This window comes from Marmota marmota, unplaced genomic scaffold (assembly GCF_001458135.2).
Source record: "Marmota marmota marmota unplaced genomic scaffold, marMar, whole genome shotgun sequence".
In the NCBI taxonomy this organism is placed as follows: Eukaryota; Metazoa; Chordata; class Mammalia; order Rodentia; family Sciuridae; genus Marmota; species Marmota marmota.
In genome coordinates, this window is record NW_025999842.1 from 40,891,256 (window position 1) to 40,916,551 (window position 25,296).

At 32.7% G+C, this 25,296-nt stretch overlaps 1 protein-coding gene across 1 annotated transcript in view; it reads right to left on the bottom strand.

Annotated features, from left to right (window-relative positions):
- LOC107155096 (triadin-like) overlaps nucleotides 1-25,296 on the bottom strand; it is a 149,375-nt gene that overhangs the window by 92,933 nt on the left and 31,146 nt on the right. Inside the window, exons 7-8 of the mRNA XM_048800416.1 lie at nucleotides 14,422-14,472; nucleotides 6,479-6,529 (exon numbers count right to left, since the gene is read on the bottom strand). Coding sequence (XP_048656373.1) covers nucleotides 6,479-6,529; nucleotides 14,422-14,472 — 102 coding nt within the window. The remainder of the gene's footprint in view (nucleotides 1-6,478; nucleotides 6,530-14,421; nucleotides 14,473-25,296) is intronic.

Sequence of the window (25,296 nt, forward strand, 5' to 3'; positions counted from 1 at the left end):
AGTAGAGGGGGCAGAGAGAGAAGAGGCGAGGGGAGGGGAGGGGAGGGGGGATAGTAGAGGATAGGAAAGGCAGCAGAACACAACAGACACTAGTATGGCAGTATGTAAATCAATGGATGTGTAACTGATGTGATTCTGCAATCTGTATTTGGGGTAAAAATGGGAGCTCATAACCCACTTGAATCAAAGTGTGAAATATGATATATCAAGAATTATGTAATGTTTTGAACAGCCAACAATAAAAAATTTAAAAAAAAAATCAAAAAAAAAATCATTCATAAAATGAATAATAATGAACTTGTAAATTCCTATACTGACATTTTATGCTTTAGAATCCTGATAGGTCTTCTTCGTTTATTTTTTTCAATCAACAAATCATCTGTAACTTTCCCCATTCCTAGTAAATACAATAAAATTATTATTAATAAAATCTTGACTGTGTGGTTAACATTTACTAATATATTTCAACACTGAAAAAGAGGGATATAAATTTAATTTAGTGAATTTAAATCTAATACCAAATAGCTAATCCAAAATAGAAATCTTTGATAAACATTTAATCCTGTGTATCAATTTCTGTACTGTTAACATGATAGTCATGATATTTTTTCCTTAAATACTTCAAAGCTGAATTAAATAATGCCAACAAATTAAATCAGAAATCAGGCACAAGGTACACAAAAATAAAAATATGTGGATTATTACACTCAATATTGTAGACCAATTATTAGGTTCTTATAATATTACAGCTAGTCAATATTTATTAAAAAATGACAATATTATGAATAAAGATGATGATCTGCAGTATTATAGGAAAATTTTAGAAATTCAGAATGGTGAGTCAAATATATAAGTTAATTGGGCTTTCTTATTATGGGTATTAATTATGTGATAAAATAAATCCCTGTAGTAAAAGTTTAAACCAAAAAATCAGTACTTTAAATAATCTTAAAACTAGAATTTTTTTCACAGAAACACAATCTTTTTATTATTTTAATCATTGGACATTGTAATATTTGTGGTCATCAGATGTAGCAGTTTGAGAATACTGGGTAAGTATAGACTGACATCTATTTAATTAGCATATTCTGGAAGGTTCTTCATGAAATAAATCTCTGAAATGAACTCTGATTCTTTTTCATAAAAGCAGATACACAATATGTATTCTTCAACAAACCATTGTGCTTTTCCCTATACATTTGTATCTGGATAAATCACTATTAAAATAGTGTTTATGGAACCAACCATCAGGAACATTATGTTAAGAGTAAAACCAATAACAACTGAACATGCATAACATAAAAACTCTCAAGAAATAAAAAGCTGGCAGACATTGCTAGCATTACCCCTAAAGTTGTCTGGTTGCTATCATGCCAAGAAGAATATCCTCAGCTTTGCAAACTTTAATCTTAAATTTATTCTTCACTAACATTACTTGGAACTTTGCTCTGCCCATCCTTTGCTCTTTATATGCCCACATCTTCAAATTTTATTTATAGGCCAATATGTCACACAAGTATTTTTCCAATCCTAATCTGCATTCTGAAGGTCACACCAAAATAGCCAGATGCCAACTCCACGTGCCTATTTGAATGTCCTAAATGTGCCTCAAACTTAGCTTGTTATAAACCAGAATTATGATCTTATAGCTTTATCTTGACTTATTTCACTATCCCATCTCAATGTCTTATTTCATTTCAGCATCCCATCTCATTTTAATTGAACCTTTCTACAACAGTGAAGTAACATTGAATTGCATTTCCACCTTATAAGATATTATCAAGTTCATGATGATGAATTCTAAGTATGATAATCTTCTTTCCCAGGTTACACAAAATTATTTATATACATAGTACTCCTACCGCATGGGGGAGGTAGAAGCTTAACTTGGGTAAATGCCAATTAGTAAGCAAGGGTAGCCTGATCACACTCATCGGGCATCTCCCTAAAACCCTGTGTCACTTTTTCTCTAGGAACACACACATGCTGAAAAACTCTGGTCTTTTATTTCACTGGAGATGTGTTCAGCCTTATTTCCTAACATACCAATCTTTCTTCCCTATTGCAGTGCTATTGAATAAAGTCTTCCTTGCACGTTTAACAGAGACTGGGGAAATTTTCCTTTGAGATCATGATTGGGTTATTATCATATAACAACTTCAGGAAATTTCTTTCTTACTTTGTTATCTGAAATCGTCTTTCCAATATATTAAAAGCTGTCTATAAAGCCACTTAGTGTCATTTGAGGGTAGTAATTTCTGGTTCATTCAAATTGTCTTTGCTCTTGGTAAATTTTGGTCATTTAAAATATTTTAGAAATTTCCTATTTCATCTAAATTTTAAACACATTTACAAAATTTATTTTTATATTCACCTATGATTTAAAAATTTCTATTTTATCTTCAAAGTGCTACATATTTTTCTATTTCTAAGTCTCTCTCTCTTTCTCTCTCTCTCTCTCTCTCTCTCTCACTCTCTCTCTCTCCCTCCCCATCTGTTTCTCTCCCCTTTCCCCTCCACCCCCCACTTTTTATGTCTTCTGTGGTCAATTCTGTTTGAGATTTGTACATTTCAGTAATTCTTATTTTAAAAAAAAATTTCACTAACATTTGTCTACTTATTATTTTATGATGCAGTATGTTAAAAATCCCTCAATTGAGGGAATTTTGTTAATTTCTCTATATAATTCCTGACCTAACTATTATTTTGAATAACTTATTTATATAGAGGAAATATATCTTTAATGTTATTTAAATATATGTATGTGATCATGTTATACATATTCAAGCAAATTGGTTCTGAGGTTATATAGTGTAAACACATTTTTCTTTAATGCTTGTATACAGTTTTCATTTTTACTCTTCCCATAAACTGAATTATTAATTTGATCTACACAATTCCATATTTTCTTCATACTCTTATAATCAGCTTCAGACTTATAGAGCGATTCATATACAGCAAAAAGAACAAACTACCCAACATGGTCCATTTTATTTGTTACTCACACCTGGAATCTCTTGCAGTTAAGTGCACCAGGAGCCTAAGACTTCCCCAATAGCATGGCAATTGGACTGCCATTGCCACAAGTCACACATGCCCTCATCCTGCATTCTTTTGGGGCCTGACTATAATCTCAAGGCAGAGGTAGAACACAGAAGGCCTGAAATGAAGACAGCAGAGTCTGCCTCAAATGACAACAGGACTCCAACCAACACCAATCATTTTTTTTTTTTATATGATTTGGAATTTGGGGTTGTATTTCAACCTGAGATTTGTATTATTATTGCTACTGTTTTTTTTTCCTTCCTTTCTTTATTTTTTTTCTTTGAATTATGGTTGTATGGTTCCTGCCACTAACCTCAGTCTTCCAATGTTTATTCTGAAGATGCCAGACCTCTGCCCCACAGTGTTAGTAGGAATTTTCCTGAACAAGTCTCTTCCAGCAGATGACTTGTCTCAGGTCCAAATGAGAGCTGAGTCTATTTCCTTCATTTTCCTGGGTCTGCAATTCCTTTAAACTGCAATCTCAGAGAGATGGTAGCAGCAACTGGGGGAGGAAGGATTTTACTTCTGAACCTGGTGAAGTGCAGTGAGATTTAATTAAAATCCCTGGTTATTCCAATATACATTATTGCTTTAACTATATTGGAGCACCACTACTGTCAGCAATTTTGTTGTACCATGCAGTTTCAGACTGACTCACTACCTTTCTAATTTGTTTTTCATTCAATTATTTTTTTCTTCTTGCTTGCACTTAACAAAGTCTTTTTTATACCCATCTGCATTTTATCTTTTATTTTAATGACCATAGAAGAAATCTCAGCCTGCATATGTACTTCCATTTTTTTTTAAAACAAGGCTTTAAAAACCAGATTCCATGCCTCCACACATAATCACTGAGTCCGAATCTCTGTTGCTGTGTCTTCAACAATATTTTTTATTTTAATTCAAAATTTGGTTAATGCATAACCAGGTTTAAGAGTGTGCATGATATTCTCATATTATGTCTGATGCTTCTTTAGTGGAAATTCCATAAAGCCTATTGAGGAACTCCACTTATTAAAAGAAGTAATGAACTCTTAACCCAATATTTTTTTTTAACAAATGTGATTCCTGTTAGTGAAGATTAATTTGAAATGCAACTGTTCTGTTTTGTGCAAGATGACATTGATCATAGAATGTCCAACAGGATACAACCTATCACAGGTGAAAGTGAAAGTCATTTTGCATGTCATGATCACATTTGACCTATAAAATGTCCACATACTGTCATTCACATTCAGCACTTTAGGTTTCAATTCTGGCTGGTTGTTTGATAAAAAGAAGAAATTTGATGCATGAAATTTCAAAGCCTCATTAATGTTTTAGCACATATTAGGGGAAAATGGTTGTTGCTCTAAATAGGAAAATAAAATGAATATCCTCAGGGTAATTTGAAGGCTCAATTTCTAAAATAATAATAATAATAACAATAATAAGTGGAATGGAATTTAAAATAACAATTCTGGTGATTGCATTTAAGTGATTTTTATACAAAGGAGCCTTTAACTTCAAAGTGCATCTTCTTCAATATGTGTATGTGGCTCTCCTCAGTGTTTGTTTTCTCTGATCATGAACTGGCTGGGTTAGACTGACTATTATGGAGTTACTGAAAGAAGATGTCTGAAAAGGAAGGAGAAAAGAGAAATGATCCTTCAGCAGACATTTACTGTGATTGAAGACTGACGTGAACAAAAACTAAACTCCCTTAATAAAAATATGGAGATTTACAATATTTCTAACTGTTTGTTTGATGTGTTTTTGCCTTAGATTGGCAAGGAAATATAGAATCATCATGAGATTCAATCACTTAATGACATAAGACCATTTCAATTTAGATTGTTATATAAATGCCCAAGGCAATTGATAGTAAGATCATAGAAAACAAAATCTAAAGTCTGTTTAAATTGCTAAAATAATTTAGCACTTAGGATCCAGTATAATTTCCTTAGACATCACAATTCATCCCTTGAATTACAAAACACAGCAATTTTTTATCTGTCTACTGAAAACATAACGTACATATGGAAAAATGGTTTAATTTTTCCTACATATTCCTTAAATAGCAAAATTATGTATCACACCAAAAGAATTCCAACTATAGGGGTTGAAAGACAGAAAATTTTAGGTATGATAATACATTTCTAAAAGGAAGCAAAAATACATTTGGAGCTATACAGCTTTAAATACTTTAGAAAACACCAAGTGCATATATAGATGGAGAAAAAAATGTGTTGTGTTCTTCATTAAATAGCAGTTTTATTTAATTTAAAATTAATTGCAAAATTTAAAGGACTGTGACTTAAGGGTATGGTTTATACATTGTCACACTTACTAATGGGGGCTCTCCATGCATCCTTCATTTCTCCCACTGATTCTTCTGTCAGCTTTCCCTTCCTGCTGCTCTCCACATTTTCACAGCTCTAACATGTGTTTATATAAGTACATCAGAAGTTTGTTTCTTTGGGGGGAAAAAATGAAAAGTAGCAATGGCCTAAAATTTTTACCGTGAAGTTCTTCTACATTGGTCAATTACTTCTCTGGATCATTTTGCTTGGGTAAAGGTAGAAACAGGCTATTCCTGACATTCAGGATGGTAGGTCTAGTTCATGGTTTCAACAATTCACCAATATGGGTATAATGGAAACTTTCTGATATTTATTCTGACACCAAGAAGTAATCAACAGCTCTGAGTAAAATGCCATGCTTTTGGAATGTAATTGGATTAGCTAGAAACTAAATGTATTACGCTGGAGTTAGCATGTTTACTTATGTTTCAGGAGGCCTTACTGGATGCAAGGAATGTCAGAATTCACCTTACTCCAAGTTTACCACAGTGTTAAGACTAGAGGTGCAGCATGCCCCAACAGAATGGATACAGAATTTTATTTGGGGACCTAGTTCTGAGGCAGACTCTGCTACCTACTATAATAACTTTAAAAGTTTCTAGACCAATTGGATTTCTTTATCCATAAAATGAGAAAGGGGATTAGACATCTTATCTACCAATATCTCCTACCTACATATTTTGTTTGCAATTCTATTGTATCTGAACTTAGAAAATAGCAACCTTTCATAGAGAAATGTTAAGTATTTCATTTTATCCTAAATATTTGCTTTCTAGGCTATTGATTCTTCTTTTGATATTTACAGAATGTATATTTCCCCATCTACTATGGGATTGTGGAATCAAAATTGCATGTAATTTTTCAAAGTTCAGTATATCTGACACAGCTATTCTTCCTTTGCTATTTCATTGTACAATTTAGAATTTGATGATGGGGAATGAGTACTTTTCCCTTCCTTTAAAAACATGACAGCAAATGAAGACTGTTGTTTTGAAAACCAGAGAAAAGAAATAATATATTACTGTGTTGCCAATAGCTTAATATACCATGGGCAGACCAAGGTGGTTTTACATCTCATTATGCCACATTACCTTTTTCCTTTTGGGTAGCTGGGACCTTCACTTCTTTCCCTGTAATAATCTCTGAAAAGAAACATTGCACAATTATTTAAAGTCACAATAAAAAGATGTGAGAACACAGGTATAATGGAGTCAATGAACTATCAGTAAAGCAAAATCTATGTAGAAATAATATGATACTTTTATCCAAAAATTATTTTTATTAGAGACAAAGAAACAACTGTACAAAATACAAGTAGCTCTCCTCAGATCATCTGTACTTAACCTTAAATTGTCTAATAAGCTATAATGTCCTCATTCTTTTAAAATGGTGAGCATTTGAATGTCTAGGAACTTATTTGTAATCTTAGAAAATACATCATTTCAGCATCGAGAAGTCTCCCAAACTATTTCAGTGCTGACTCTGTTTGTTTGTCTGTTTCATGGTATGCTTTTCCAATAAAATAAATAATCCAATGGAAAACCACATACATTATGTAACTGTACTGTTACAATCTTCAGACTCAAATCAAACTGTTCAAGATTGAAACTACCCCAAAAAATGAAGGCCGAATGTTTCCTAGGATAAGCAGATACTGATCCATTGTTGGAGGAGGAAGTAGGGAAGACTGAAGGAACTTTGAAGCCTGCAGAACGGATTGGGGGAGGGGTGGTGCTATGGGGCAGAATGAGAAGGACATTATTAATATATANATATATATATATATATATATATATATATATATATTTACACTACTGGTGTGACTCTGCACCATGTACAACCAGGGGAATAAGAAGTTGTGTTCCATTTGTGTACAATGTGTCAAAATGCATTCTTTTATCATATATAACTAATTAGAACAAATTTAAATTTTTTTTAATAAAATGAATGATAGTTGGTTGAGGGAAAGAAGCTAAAATAAAAATTGAGAGATCATTTCATTAAAAAAGCAATTTTTATCTCAAAACTCCCAAAGATTTAAAAATGTGGTCCATAGTTGAAATAAGTCAAATAAAACTTTATTCTACTAGCTTCAGTACAGTGCAATCACTACCATATCATGAAGTCCAACATACATTCAAACAATTCCTTGAATATCATCATAGCTCACCAACAGTCTACCAAAAAGAGAAGACATATTTTCTGCTTCCTCTACAACATTAATGTTCAATATCTACTTTGTAGATGAAATAAATTTCAATGAGATGGGAAGGCAAAATATCCCTTTTTACCTTCCCATTTTGTAGTTTGGAATGAATAGACTATGATGGTAAAGATTGTAAACAGAAATGTACTCTACAATCTCTTAGAATTAACTAAGTGTAAGTGGCTAAGGATGTGTTAATAATGAGTTTAAATCCTTTGGATATATACTGAGGAATGGGATAACTGGGTCAATGTTTATAGCAGCACAATTCACAATTGCTAAGCTATGGAGCCAATCTAGATGCCTTTCAACAGATAATTTTAGTATATTTGATAATATATGAATGGAACTGAATATTATCATGCTAATTGAAAAGCTAATCCCCCAAAAAACAAAGGTCACTTTTTTTTTTTTTTTCTGATAGGTGGATGCTAACCCACAACAAGAGGGGGAGGGGTAAAGGGGTAGAAGTTCAGTAAAGTAGACAAAGGGGAATAAAGGGAAAGGATGGGGTGAGAAAAGGAAAGACAGTGGAATGAATTTGATACAACTTTCCTATGTACATGTATAAATGTTACCACAGTGAATCTCATCATTAAAAATGTACACCCATCAGTTATTAATTTAAAAAAATAATTACAAGTCAATGGAAGATAGATCAATAAAGGAAAGGGAGCAAGGGATAGGTAGAGGGAAAGGGAAGAAGACATACTAGGGTCTGAATTAGAATAAGATATTTGATGCTTGCATAATTATATCAAAATGGATCTTACTATCATTCTAACTAAAAAGAACCAGTAAAAAATTAAAAGGAATGGGTTTAGAGTTATTATGCAAAGTGAAACAAGCCAAGTACAGGAAGACAAATACATTATTCACTTTAATGTGACATATATATATATATATATATATATATATATATATATATGCATTCAAATAGAGAGTAAAATGATGGATATCTTAGACTAAGGGACAGGAATGGATGTGTAGCAGGGGAATGTTGACCAAAAGGTATGAAGTTTCAGTTAGGAGAAATAAGCGATGCATTGTACAGAATAGTGAGGTGGTGGATTTTCTAGTCTAATTCTATATTTTCACATTGTAAATAAATATAAAAATCACATTATATAACATAAATATATATAATTATTATGTGTCAACTCAAAATCAAATCTTAACCAAAAGATGTTTCCTTCAGAACAAGAGCTGCTTGGGGAATAAGCAACAAATTAGATACCAACAACACATGTAGAATTTTTGAAAAAGGCTCTGGTGGCAAAGAAATGTCCATGTTGCTATTGGTGGAGTTGATACAAATAGGACCATTTGTTTCTATATTTCAGCATGTGAAGAGGAAACCAAGAATCATGAATTGAACAAACACACTGGGACCTTTCATTTAATACATTTCAAGCTGATGGCATAATTTGACTGTGCTTGCACATCCTGGCTAAGCCAAAAGAATTAATGTGTTGTGAAATGAGAAGTGATGGTAGGGACAGATTCCCAAGGGGGTGGCTTGGAGTCTCAAAATTCCAGATTCAGCAAACAGGTTTAAATAGTTGAGTGTACATGCTTGTATGGTATTGAAGTATTTATACAATGCATGCAAGCAGAGGGTCCCCAGGATGACTTTGGTTTTAGCACAGAAAGGAAGGGGTGGAATAACAGGGTACTTTCATAGGCTATTCAAAGATAGTAAACTCATCATCTTACACTCTGGAGAAAGTTCCCAGAAAATATAAGGGATTTCTGTTTCCATGTCTGCTAATGGCAAGATGATTCCAGGCTGGGTCATTTCTGCAGGTCATTTATTTTCAGTTTTCTTCTTTTGATCTCAGTGCATTTTGACTTGATTTAGGAGTTTTCAGGCTTGCCTGAGCAGTCTCTAACTACCCTAAGAGTGAGATTATTATCTAGAAACTTAACTTCTGTATTAAGAAAAGGAGATGAATTGGTTTGGTCAGCTCTTAAACTGTTTCTCAACTCATTTGTCTTGTTTGTCAGGAAACAAGAGTATTTTTTTTTTTTACATATATGATAGTTTCTTTGCATTTGCCCAAGAGCCCACAGGATAATTTATGAATCTTGATGATATTTTATAAAAAAGAAAGTGCTTAATGCTGCTGTGCTATAAGCAAGAACTCTGTGAAAATTATCTGAGCAAGGAGGCTGTGATGGAGAAAAGAATAACAAAGGAATAGAAAAAAATGTCAAATTTGCCATTACTTTCAGAGGTGAAGGGAGTAGTGAATTGGGTGAATGTACATGATGAAGAGTAGCATTTTGGGTGCTCACTTTTGAAATCCTCAGACAACCTATCCTAATTTTAGGTGTAACATTGGTTTGGTGAAAGGGAATAGCCAAGAAAAGTCTGGCTAATGATTAAATAGCCCTCAGGAGATAATCACTTGCCTGATCCTGAGCACCACCATACAAAGGAAGATAAGCTCCACTGAGAATCCTGTGGCTTTAGATGCATATGTATACAGGTCAGGTTCATAAAGATAGTCCACCATTCAGAGTTCCCAGCACACTGTTAGAAAAAACAGCAGTACCTAAAAGCAGTCTTATTACATTATCTGAGAAGAACAAATTCATTAATCTCTTTGTTACCTTGTTTGTACTTAGTTTGCCATCCATTGTTGCCTAGATGGATCTTCCATCATCAGGTCAATCAGAACAGGTGGTAAAAGTAAGTGGGAATAGGAAAGGAATGGATACTCCAAGGAAGATGACCAATAAGAGGCACTAACAGAGTTTTCTGATTTCCAGGTGGTGTAAGCCACATAAGCAGGGCTCTACCCCTGCAGCAGTATGATGCTGCTGAGAGGGTCAGGTGAGTCCAATAGTCAAGGCAAGTCAAGAGCTGAGCCAGCAGCAAATAAGCAACACTAGTCTTTGTTCTGATCTGTTTCTTTAGAGCAATCCTCCTCGGATTTTTCTGTAACTCCTTAAATAAAACCCAAGTTTTATGATGTTCTCTAAAAGCCTAATGTACTCACGGACATGTCATCCCCAATAAATGTGCTCCCAGGTGATTTTTCTGTAATAGTGCTGGGTTTAGAATTTTACCATTATTTCAGCATGGATTTAGATGTGTGCATGCAGGAAGCTCTACAAGAAACTACTAAATGAAAGACACCTCTTCTCTGCTTAATAGAAATAATTCACAAAACATAATTACTGCAATGAAATAAGTAGATTTTTTGCAAGTGAAATTGGTGCATTCTGATCCTGCCACAGCTCAGCAGCAGGCTTCAAAGGGACTCTTCAGAAACAGTAAAGCCACCAAGGCTTCTAAGGTCTCTAAATCTTACAGGTCGCATCAAAGATTTCTTCTTTGATGTTCCATAATGATAACTTTTATTCAGGATGAAAGATAGCAATAAAATTATTCTCTAAAACAATATTCAACTCATCTATTATAAGCACATTTTAGTGAATGAATGAAGCTTGGGAAAAAAAAGAGGTATATTTTACATCAACTAAAATCAATAATCATATTTATATACATGATTCATTTTTGTGTACAAATTTTTTTAAAAAATTTATTTTTGTAGTTTTAGGTGAACACAATATCTTTATTTTGTTTCTATGTGATGCTGAGACTCAAACCCAGTGCCTCATGCATGCTAGGCGAGTACACCACCACTTGAGCCACATCCCCAGCCCCCTGTGTACAATTTTTAATGATTTTAAGACATTTTACAAAGAGTATACAACTTTAATTTGAAGAAAATTTGTTCACTAGGAAATTGTCTGTAACTGTACATTAATAACAGTAACAACAATAATAAAAATTATAGAAGCCTACTTAGTGAAGTAGTCAATATAGGTTTAAGTGCCTCAGATTGTTTTCCAGGATACATTTTTATGACTAACCTTTCCAACAAGTTTTGGGTATGGTGCAAGTGAAGTGTTTAAAGGGTAGTTTAAATATTTGGAAATTATTATTTACTGAGAGTAGCTTTGGAGGTCAGCTTCAGCCTTTCTTTCTAGCTGCTTTCATAGTCAACAGTATGGTATGGTCCACTCAGCTGCCACTCAGCTGTAGACCACAATGAAATACTACATAGTACAATGGAGGAGGGAAGGTTCAAATTTTGTAAACTGAAATTTTTCGTTCCATGTTGAAAGACATATGCGCGTGTGTGTGCTCACGTGCGCGCACACACACACACACACACACACACACAAACGTGGATTGCTGGTAGTGTATTTCAATAATATCTTTGGCTCACACACAACCAAGGGCACTGTTTTTATTAATTTTCAGATAAAAGGAGAGTGGGAGATGGAAAGGGGTCTTTCCCGAACTGTAGATAATCCGTAGAGAAAAAAAATAACTTTTCTGTGGTAATGAAGTAGAATCAATCCCATAGTCCAAAGACAAAGACCTTTTTTTCTATACTGCAAAACCAATGTTCCCATGTCATATATATTTTTAAGTTTATATAATAAGGTCTACATTCAAAGCAAAGGTACTTTGAAAAATATAAATATGAGAACTCTATTCTAAGAAGGAAGCATACCAGTGTTAAAATGAAACGATAGACTTTCAAACAGGACGAACTGGACTTTGACTGTGACTTTGCCTCTTCCTCGGTGTGATACTGGATAACTCACATTATATATACTTCAGATTCTTCTAAAAAATTGAGGTAGTAAGCACATTTTTGCTAAAACAAAATACAAGAAGTATACAACAATGTACCTGTCACCGAGCGGAGACCCAGTGCCTCCCAATAAAGTCCTGACCTTTGCCTGCTGAGCTCCTAAGCCTCCTCACCTGAATTCACATAACTTCTTCAGGAAGCTCTTCCTTGATCCTTCAGAATAGTTGGGATCTGATATTTCACCTTCTCATAGCACCCAGTATTTCCATGCTGATTCTTATATTTTAAGTAATTATGTTATCAGTACTGCAAATTCTTCGGATGCCTTTATTGTATTCTGGTGTCTGGTTCATGTCTGAATTGATTACTACATATTAGAGGCAGAGTAAACAATTATTAAATGTGGCATTCATCAGTCCACATAAAAAAGAAGATGAATACACCAAATCTTCCTACTCAAATAGGTGGCATTTCAGTTAATTAATAAATATGTATTTTATAGAATAAATTATAAATATTTTACACTTATTAGTTCAGTAGTAAGGGCTTCAAGGAAAGTTGTAATAGAAAGAGAAACCCTGATGTTTTATGTGAACATTATTAATAAGATTGGAATATGGATGGGCAGGAAATAAAGGCATCTGGTTCATTAGGAGATTAAAGTTAACAAGATTCATGTAAGAACTTCGTGCTTTTTCATAGCAATGAGGAGCCTGACAAGAACAAAGCAGACAGAACAAGTCTAAGAACATCTGAAATAACAGGATTCAGAACTGCAATGACCCACTCTTTCTCCCTTTTGCTAGCTTTTCCATCTTTGTTTCTTCAATGATTAGCAAGTCCTTGGAAGGTATTATGCATAAAATAGATGTTTTATGAGTGGATATAAAAGAGAGAAGTGGAGGGCATACAGGCAATTCGTTTCTAATATCCTTTACTTCCTAATGTATGTGTATATATTTATTTTTATTATGTATATACACACACATATAAATCTTTTTTGGTATGTTTTTAAAAATTTTTATATGTTCTTTTTAGTTATATAAGACAGTAGAAAATATTTTGACATATTATACATAATGGAATATAACTTCCAATTCATGTGGTTGTACATGATATGGAGTTACACTAATCATGTACTCATACATGAACATAGGAACACTGTGTCCAATTCATTCTCCTTTCTTTCCTCTCCCCATCTCTATTCATTTCCCTTCATTCCCCTTGTCTAATCCAATGAATTTCTATTCTCCCCTTCCCCCAGCTCTTTATTGTATGTTAGCACACACATATCAGAGAGAGTATTCTGCCTTTCGTTGTTTTGGGGGGAGTGGCTTATTTCACTTAACATGATAGTCTCCAGTTCCATCCACTCACCCGCTAATGCCATAATTTCATTCTTCTTTATGGCTGAGTAATATTCCATTGTTTATATATACCACATTTTTTATCCATTCATCTGTTGGAGGTTACATAGGTTGGTTCCACAGCTTAACTTTTGTGAATTGGGGGGATATTAATATTGATGTTGCCCTGTCACTATACCATGCTGATTTTAAGTTCTTTTGGTATATACTGAAGAGTGGGATAACTGGGTCAAATAATGGTTCCATTCCAAGGTTTCAGAAGAATCTCCATACTGCTTTCCACAGTGGTTGCACCAATTTATAGTTCTACCAGCAATGTATGAGTATACCTTTTCCGCCACATCCTTGCCAACATTTGTTGTTACTTGTATTCTTTATAATTGCCATTCTGAATAGAGTGAGATGAAATCTCAGTGTAGTTTTAATTTGCATTTATTTAATTGCTAGAGATGTTGAACAATAAACATTTTATTATTTAAGAAAAATTCTTTTCCTTTTAGCTTTAATCAGAGCACTTTATAATTTTTTTTTAGTTGTAGTTGGACACAATACTTTCATTTATCTATTTTTATGTGGTGCTGAGGACTGAATCCAGCACCTCACACGTGCTAGGTGAATGCTCTATTGTTTAGCCACAAACCCAGCCCTAATCAGAGCACTTTTTAGGCATAGTAAACAGAATTTTGGGGAACAAATAAATTAATGTTAGTTTCAAAAAATCTATGACTGTGACCTGTGCAATTCTGAGCCACACATCAGCAAAGAATATGCCACTAATGTAATATCTACCCATTTGTATATTTTCATCCATTTCCAATATTATGTTAAATTTACTCTATTACCTTTATCCTTCGGAACAGATGAAGTCTTCCCAGATTTTTCTTTTCTAATTTCTGAAAGAAAGACCATGACAAGGAAAGGTTAAAAGAAATAATGGAGAAAAAAATTGCAAGTTTCTTCATGTGTTCTTATTACCGAGGCTTAAAGAACAAGCCTCTGAGTTGATGTTCAAGATACACATATTTCCTAAGATGTTGAAGATAAGGTATTGATCAAACAATGCAGAAGGCAGAGAATCAGTCGATGAATTATTATCACAGGGGAAGACTATGACATTAACAAAATAGGTAAAATTAATATGCTATGGGCTGTGTTAGATAATGGCCAATGTAGTCTGTTTACTATGTATCAGGCAGTGTCCACTACTGTCTTGTCCTCAGTGTTTCTAAGAACCTTATAAAATATATAGGTTCTGTTATTACTCCTGCTTTTCAAATAAGGGGATTAAATAAACTTCCCAAAGACATAACTAGGAGACCTGACATTTGAACTAATTTCTCTGAGCTCAGCCACAGTGGTATTGCCTCCAGGAATTAAAAGATAGGATCAGGAATGGTTTCAATCTTGTTATGCTGAAGCAGACCTTGAAAGACAGAAAGGTTTTAAGCTAACAGAGATGAATTGGGGAATTACACCAATAAGAATGGAAAGAAAGACTCATTTTAGAAGAGCAGAGAGAAGGGAGGCCTGGGCTAGGTATGTCTATCAATTTGGCTTACTACTATGTAGGTCATTTGTTCCCACAAAAGGCAGTGAAATCAATGCTACATTACTTCTAATGCTAAATCAGAAAAGGCCATACTGTCTCCATTTTTTTATGCAGTGGTACCAGCTCTGGGAAATCCAGCTCCATATAAAAATTCAACCTACACCACCATGTTGGGAGAGTCTACATATAGGCAATCGAGTTATCAGCTCTAACTGAGCTCTCAGCCAACAGCTAGCATAGAAGGCCAGCCATCTGAGCAAGCTGCCTTAGAGGCTCAGCAGTTGGTGGCTTCACATGACTGTAGACCAACCTGACATCTGACTGCAATCATACAAGATACACAAGTGAAAAACTGCCTAGTTTATGCTTCCTGAATTCCTAACACACTAAATCAAGAACAAAGTGAAATCAGCTGTTGTTTCCCACCAGTAAGTTTTGGAGTGGTCTGTATATATAAATAGTATATGACAAAAGAATTACAAAAAAATATTGGGCCATGCAATTCTCCATTAGTGACATATAGATAATGGAAAAAGGATTTATTAATTTTACTTTAAAAATATGCAAGGTTTTCACTAAGATTCCATTTGAGTTTAGTTTTGTAAGTTGATTAGAATTTCACTGGATACGAAATGTCACTCTAACTATGTAACAGGATGTAGATGGTAAATTATATATTTTTTCTAAATTTGAGAATAGGTTCTGGAGTTCATCTTTGATTTATGGTAGGATACCTGCCATTAACTGAGGCATAATGTGTAGTAAAAAGAAATATTTGGAGGTAGATATTATCTTTGTTTGGAATGTACACTTTCATGTGTCAATAAAACACCCAAAAAGGGAATGTCTCACAAGCAGTTAAAAAAACAGGTGAAGTGCAGATTACATGCAGGTGTTGTAAAAGTAAAGCAGGCATAGACATTTATAAATGGAAGCTGTCAGTATAACCTATAACATGATTTTTCAAGAAATCAAATAAATTTTATTGATTTCTTCACACATATTAATTTGACTTAGTGAATAAATTAATTATGCAAAAATAAAATAAACCACAATGTTCAAAATTGTCTCCTTGATAATACATGAAAAGTGTATTTAAAAAGACTGACATCTTTAGTTACACCTTTCTACTAGCATTTTTCATATTTTGTCTCATATAACTTACCCACATTGTTATATCATTCATATATTGATTTTTAGAAACATGTATTTCATAATTTTATGCTATTGTCAGTCTTTAAAAATTTTATAATATCTCTGTGTTATTCCTTAAGTGATAATTGTGTTCCTCTTAAAGTTATTTAATTGTAATTAATTGCACAGTTGTTTTAGTATTTAATATATAAGAACCTCCCCAGAAATCATGATTTTACATTCATTTAAATGTCATTTTTGACCATCAGTGGTATTTTGGAAAAGCTGTTTTATAATATTCTCCTATCTATTTCAACCTCCAAATTATAAAATTTATAAATACAAAGATGAAGTTCTGAGAACTAAATATTTTGTTGTCTAAATATTTTCAAATACTTTGCTTATAAATATCAAGAGGATAAATATAGCACATTGAGGTTTTATGTAATACTAATTTTGAATTCTCCTGAAAATATGTAAACAGATTTTAATATTACTTGTGACTCTCTCTGTTAACTTTGTAATTAACTATGACTTGGTCTGGGAACCATCCTTAACTTTTCTTTGTCCTAACAATACATTTGATCATTCCCTACTCTCTTTGGTAAAGGATCTGATACACATAATTTTTTTAACCTTTTTAAATATGTCTTCCTAAATATTTATATAAAAATTGTTTAGCTATAATATTTCCAATTAATTTAATACAATTCAATTCAATATTGTCTTAAAATATTGAAGCCTTCTTCTTATCTATTACATAATTTTGTGTTATTTAAACAACAAAAACTTTTTCAACCTATTTCTTTTTCTATCTCTGAAAAGTCAACTCAGTTAAAAAGGATATGATAAAATTTGCTTGAATTACATCAGAAAAGTGTTGCTTCTACCTGGAGACTATGGTGAGCTACTCCTCACATAATTGTAAATAAAGTCTGTAAGTTAAGTTGCATAAAACAAAGTGGGGAGAGTTAGTAAAATCTGAATGCATCAACTATATATTAATATATAACACTTTGCAAATATTCTTTGAGGAGCTTCACTCAAGTACTACATGCTTTAGGAAAGTTTTTAAAACTGTGATATATACAATGGCATAAGAATTCAAAATAAGTAACATATATAGAAATGTTAAATGCATATCTTGCAATCACCATCAGATACTAAGTCTCATCCAAAGAACTTCATATTCTTGTTCTTTTGACAAGTTCCTCCTTATATTAGTAGTGTTCTACAAATTATTTTAGTTGAGGGGCCTCCCCTGAAATCATGTAAACACTTTTTCCTTTGACTAAATTCCAATCCAACTTCATAATTGCTTTGAGGCTAGGTTGCTTGGCAGCAAGAAGTGGACTCTTCACACATCCTTAAATATTTTGGTCATTTTTATACATTAATATTCAGAATTCTAATCAGAATTCTGGAGAATACTTCAGTTGTCAACATTTTAGTTCATCTCTCCTAGCTCTTTTGAAAAAGATTAGCAATGTGTCATTATATAAATTAACACTTTTATTTGATCAGGAATTAGATACACATGATTTTAACTTGTATTTCAGTGTCTGGGAAATGAGATACACAAGTTCATCCCAAGGACAGACTTCTAAATCCATGACAAAAGATTTTATTTTTCAAAGAAATTTTTTTTAGTCATGAAACTTTTTTCATGTAGTCATGGTCTACCAAGATGTGAAAGTTTGATGTTTGAAGCAAGAAAATAAAGACAGGTCTAGGTCTTAGTGTTTCCTGCTTCCACATGTAATGACAAAGCGTTACTTTAGGTCAGCAGATGCTTTTACATAAGATCTTTCACTTCACATTCATGTCCAATGGGTTAGGTATTATTGATATCATAGCTGAATCTATGAGAGGTGAATAATTTGCCTGAGATTACAGCTTCTGAAGAGTAGCTGGAAATATGAACCCAGAGGATCACATGAAAAAGTTAGGGTTGCAGTGCCACACTATGCCTCTGAGAGGAGGTGGTTTCTATGGAGAAGAGCACCACAGATGATCCCTGGAAGTCAACAGTGAGCATATCTGCATCACCAGCTGATACCAATGTTCTCATAACTTCATCCTGTCCCTCTGAAGCAGAGACTATGCCCTCAAGCACATACTAGGAACTCAATAACTACTTGTTGAATGAATAAATTAATTTGCCAAATTCTGTGCTGACCATATTTTATCAGGAAATTTCTCAGATCTTTACATAAAAACTTTATCATCCTTTATCATTCCCAGTTAATTATCTGTAATTGTCCAATTTCTGTCTTACATATGTGTCAAGTAAAATGAAATTATCAATATTCAATAGTTTTCCTGGACAAAAAGAAAATTACATATGTTTCAATCTGATATTTAGTAAGCATTTTTTATATAAGATTTGGAGTGAATTTCCTAAATTGAGTCATCTACAATCATGTATCTGTATACATATTCCAATTTATTTTTGTAATTTTCTCTAATCATGTATTTATTTTAGATAAATATATTCTATTTTGCAGAAACCTTGTTCATAATGCATACTCTTCAGTGTCCTTCAAATTTCATTTCATATTCTGAAATCTTCTGCAACACCTCTGTGTAATATCTTGGGAATCATTTGCCTTATGATTTAAGTATTCAAATTAAACATATGAGATAATTAAAACTGAAAATTTCAAGAGATACACTAGAATATAAAAATATGAACAGTTACTAAAATAATAAAAGTAAATAGGGCTTTTTATATACCCTTCTACTTTCATGCTATGGCGTTACAAAATATAGTACTTTGAAATTCACTTAGTGAACTAAGTATTTGACATTTTGTTGTACCTTTAAAGAAATTAATAGACTCAGTTTTAGAGCAGATTTAGATTTATAGGAAAGTTGAGCAGAAAGTCAAAGTTCCTAAATACTTCCTTTGCTTTGGACAAAATGTGTGTTTCTCCAAAATTCTTATGTTGAAATCCTAGGCCATGATGTGATGTAAGAGGAGAAGGTAATTAGGTCATGAGGGTAGAAAATTAGTGCCCTCATAAAAATAAAAACAAAATGCAGCCCTCTGAGATTTTTTGCCCTCTTTCAGCCATGTGAGGCCATATGAGGATATAAAAATCAACAACCTGTAACCTGGAAGAAGATCCTCTCCAGAACCTTACCACATCTGCAGCCTGATCTTGTACTTCCAGCCTCCTCAACTGTCAGAAAAAGATTTTGGTCATTTACAAGCCACAAAGTCCAATTATATATTTTTTTCCTTTGACGGGTTATTTTTTTGTTGGTGTGTTTAATAGTCATCTTCAAACCAAAGAGAACATAGATTTTCTCCTGTGTAGTCTCAAGGAGTTTTAGTTTTATATTTTACATTTAGGTCTATGATCTGCTTTCAATTAAAGTTTTGTAAAGATGTAAGGTCTGTTTCTATATTTATCTACTCATTTATTTTTTAGTTTATTTATTTGCTTAATGATGTCCAGTTGTCCAACATCATTAAAATACTATTCTTTTCCAAATGAATTGCTTTTGCTTACTTGTCAAAGATCAGTTGACTATATTTTTTGTGGATCTGAATCTGGGCTCTTTATTCTGGGAGGTAATACAATCAATTTGAGAACTAAGAGGGCTCAAGTTTATAAATCTTTTTCTGGATCTATTTCTGTGGGTACCTTGATGTTAGATTTGCAGTTTTGACTGGAAACTATGGGAAAAACTTTTTTTCTTATTTATAAGCCATCTTGTCTATTGTAATTTGCTATAGTAGCCCAAACTAAGACAACCTCCTTCAACACATAGCCTCTCCAACCATCATTCCTGGTGAGAATGGAACACTTGTTATAATCAAATAACCAATAATGAAACATTATTATCAACCAATGTCCATATTTAATATGTGGTTTACTTTAGCACTGTATACTTTACAAATTTTGACACATGTACAATGACATACATCCACCATTATAACAACAAACAATAGTTTCACTGCCTTAAAAATACTAAAAATCATGAGTCTTGAATAATTTATCTGTTCTTTCACTAACACCATATTCTCCTGATTACTGAACCTTGATAGTAGGTTGTGAAGTCTGGTACTGTCATTCCCCCAACTTTGTTATTCTTCTTCAATATCATATTGGCTTCTCTGAGTCTTCTCCTCTCCTGATACACTTGAGAATCAATTTGTCAGTATCTGCTAGGAAACTTGCTAGCATTTTTGATGGAATTACATTGACTTTATAGGTCAATTTAGAAAGAACTTACATTTTAAAAATATTGAGTTTTTTCTATCCCTGAATGGGGGATATCTCTCAATTATTTAGTTTCTTTATTTATTTCATTATAGTTTTTGTAGTTTCCTTTATATATATACTTTATATGTATTTTGATTTATACCTAAGTATTTCCTTCTTCGAATACTAATATAAATGGTGTTATGATTTTAATTTAATTTTTTTCCAGTTTTTCATTCATGGCATATTGGAGAGTAAGTGTTTTGTATGTTAGCATTATAATATACAAAATACTGCTCTATTTGATGATATAATGTATATAACCTTGCAATATTCTCTGATTAGTTCCAGGAGGTTTTTCTTGAGGGGATTTTTATATCATCTTCAAACATACAGTTTTATTTCTTCCTTCTCAATTTGTATATCTTTGGTTCGCTTTCTTGTCTTACTAAATTATCTATAACTTCCAGTGTGATGTTGAACACGTTTTGTGAGAGTAGATCCTTTCCTTATTTCTGATCTACTAAGCCAGTAGGAGGTTTTTAATTTCTCAGTGCTACATATAATGTTAACTATAATGTTTTGTAGATATTCTTTATAAATTTGAAGTAATTCTTGTTTATTCCAATTTTGCTGAGAGTTTTTAATCAATATTGTGTGTTGGATTTTGACAAATGCTTTTATTTCCTATATCTACTGAAATTATTTTTCTCTTCATTAGCTTGTTGATTTGCTAGATCACATTAAATAATTTAAATATTGAACCAGACTTATGTATCTGGAATAAATCCCATTTAGTCATGTATAATTCTTTTTGTACATTGTTGGATCTAATTTACTAATATTTTAGATTTACATGAAAAAACTCCATTTTAACAGTACTTTGAATTTTTTTTAAGATTCTTTTTTATTCATAATATTTATTTATTTGTTTTTAATATAATAATTTATACATGATAGCAGAATGCATTACAATTCATATTACCCATATAGACCCCAATTTTTCACCTCTGGATGTACCCAAAGTATAATCACACCTTTCATGTCTTTATACATGTACTTAGGGTAATGATGTCTATCTTATTCCACTGTCTTTTCTAACCACACCCTCTCCCTCACACTTTCACCCCTATGGCTTATCTAGAGTTCATCTAATCCTTCCATGCTCTGCCTCTTCAATCCCATTATGAATCAGCATCCTTATATCAGAGAAAATATTTGGCATTTGATTTTGGCGGATTGGCTAACTTCACTTAGCATTATATTCTCTAACTTCATCCATTTACCTGAAAATGCCATGATTTTATTCTTTTTTAATGCTGAATAATATTCCATTGTGTTTATATACCACATCTTCTTTATCCCACCAGCAATGTATGAGTGTGCCTTTTCCCCCACATCCTTGTTAACATTTATTGTTGTTTATATTTTTTATCATCTTTTAATTTTTAATTTTAATTTGTTATATATCACAACAGAATGCATTACAATTCATATTACACATAGAGAGCACAATTTCTCATATCTGTTTGTACACAAAGTAGAGTCACATCCTTCCTTATACATATACTTAGGGTAATGATGACCATCACATTCCACTGTATTTTCTAACCCTATGCACCTTCCCTTCCTCTCCCTCCCTTTTTTTATATGAAAAAATGTTCAACATCTCTAGCAATTAGAGAAATGCAAATCAAAACTACTCTAAGATTTTATCTCACTCTAGTCAGAATGGCAGCTATTAAGAATACAAACAACAGTAAGTGTTGGTGAGGAAGTTGGGGAAAGGCACACTCATACATTGCTGGTGGGACTACAAATTGGTGCAGCCAATATGGAAAGCAATATGGAGATTCCTTGGAAAATTTAGGAATGGGACCACCATTTGACCCAGCTATTCTTCTCCTTGCTGTATACCCAAAGGACATAAAAACAGCATACTACAGGGACACAGCCACATCATTGTTTATAGCAGCACAATTCACAATAGCTGAACTGTGGAACCAATCCAGATGCCCTGCAGTCAATGAATGGATAAAGAAGATGTGGTATATAAACACAATGGAATATTATTCAGCATTAAAAGAGAATAAAATCATGGCATTTGCAGGTAAATGGATGGATCTGGAGAACAGAATGCTAAGTAAAATTAGCCAATCTCAAAAAAAGAAATCATGAATGATTTCTCTGATTTAAAGATGCTGATCAATATGCTGCAGGGGAAAGTGGGGGGGATTAAATGAACTCTACATAGTACTTTAAACTTTTGATGGCTATATACACATAAACAAATTTGATGTCTGAGACTTAAAAAGTCTTTAGTTGGAAAAAACAACCCAATGCCATTTTAACAAACCTGAACTATTCTAACAGTTCTTACCACTGTGACAAAGTGCCCATTATGTTAAGTCCCTTCTCTTGGAAACAATGTTTTAAAAACAGGATAAGCCAGGTATGGTAGCACATATTTATAATTTCAGTGACTAGGGAGGCTAAGGCAGGAAAATTTAAGTTCAAAACCAACCTCAGCGACTTACAGAGGCCCTAGGCAATTTAGCAAGACCCTGTCTCAAAATAAAAAATATAAAGAACTGGTGATGTTGCTCAGTGGTTAAGCACCCCTGCATTCAATCCCTAATGCTAAAAAATGTTTTTAAATAAAAAATGTACATAAAAGAGGATATATGTTTATATTTTTAAAAGACAAGCTATGCATGTTCAATAGGTGTTTATTCAGTATCTATTGTGTAGGGAGAGCTAGAAACCAAAGGGAGTTGCATGAGTTCAGTCTCTGTTGGAATGCAACCATACAGACAGGCTGAGTAGAATGATAGAGACACACACACCAGGCTCTGGGCCAAAGCAGAAGGAAGGATAAGCTCAACCTGAGAGAAAGGCAACTTCACAGAAGCACTGGCCTTTGTGATGGATTTTTAAATGATACAAAGTTTGTCATCAAAGGAAAATCAAAAAGGCATCCCAAACTTAAGGAAGAACCTCTAAAAACCATGGAGTCTGAAAGTTTATGTGGTTAGATCACTGGACAGGGAAATAGACAAGGCTGGAGAGTCACACTAAGGTTTTGTGGTAAAGGGACCTGTCATATCATGCTAAGGAATTTAAATTTATTTCCTTCTAGTTAGAGGGAGTCTTTGACATTCTAAATTCAAAATTCATGCCAATGTGTCAATGAAATTAATGAAGTTTTGATAACAGTGTGTGATTGATACTGAAGAAATGACTGACTATACATAAAAGTCATTGTGAACATTTAAAAAAATATTCTAAAACCACCAGTCTCATAAGGTTATTAGCCACATTATCCTCTCTCCAGAGATAGTATCTTTCATTTAATTTTATTACAATGACTTTTTTGTATATCATGGATATGATTTCTACAACCTGTGTGCCATTGTTAATGATTTTCATGCTTAAATTCATATTAGACAAACAATGTGATTCATTTTGACATCCATTAGCATCTTCTGTATCATTTTTGACATTTGAGTGCAATATGAACATTTCAGTAAATATTTCCAATTTTCCCATTTCATTTAGTAGATTTATAAAAGATTTTAAAAGATTTTTTTTTTATTTTAGAATCTAAATCTGACTTTCTTATTTGTAGTTTTGCACAGACTGTGCTTGCAATCAGAAGACAAAACATATTCTTGGGCATTTAGGGCCAAGTGGAAATGTCTCAGGCATGGAGGACACAAATGAGAATGTACAATATTAGGGCCAGAGGTCCTTTAGGGATTGCTTAATAAAATAATGTTACTTTATAAAAGTTGACTGGGTAAGACTAATAGCCAACCCTCTGTCACAAAACAAATTACTGGTAAGGCTAGACCAACCTTGAGTTTTATTTTGAAATAGATCTGTACCTTGCTCAAGTAGGTAAATATTTCAAAAATCATCATTGCCTTTCATCAGTTATTTCTTCCTACATAACCAAAATTATAAGGGTCATCTCCAAATAAAGAATTATTCATTATAATTTTATTGTCAGGCCTTTAAATTAAAATATGAAAGCTTTATATGTGTTATCTAATCTCTGTTTTTATATAAAAGTCAAGTAAAACAAAACTCAAACTTTGTAAGCCATAGAGTCATATGATTAAAAGCTGCTTTTTAAGTAATATTTTGTCATTCCAAAATTCCAAAAAAGCACCAAATTTAACTTTGACATTTTAAGAATTACTTTTCAAATAATGTCTAATATAATTCTATGAAAAATTAGAACAGTAGTAATTAACAATTTACAAATAATTTCATGCAAAATGTTGATAACATTTTCATGTTAATTCCTGAAATTATTTAGAATGTGTCATTTAATTTATAATTTTAAAAAGTAGGGGCTGGGATTGTGGCTCAGTGGTAGAGTGCTCGCCTAGAATGCATGAGGACCTGGGTTTGATCTTCAGCACCACATAAATATAAAATGAAGCTATTGTGTCCACCTAAAACTAAAAAATAAATATTTTTTAAAAAAGGAAAAAGTAGCAATGCATTTTTATAATTCTAAATTATTTCTGCAATTTAATTATAGAGTATGTCACTTATACTCCATCGATTTATTCAAGAAAATGGCATGGTAACTGATTACAACAAATTCTTTCCAAAACAGTGTATGCAAGTTCTTTTTTTTTTAATAATAATAATAATAATAATAATAATAATAATAATAATAATAATATCTGTACTGAAAAAACAGCCTGTAAATGAGAACAGTTAACACAAAGGAAAAAAAAATCAGAAAATCATCTTTGCTCTAACCACTCAGATTATTAATAATGTACCAGCTTGCAAAATACTTC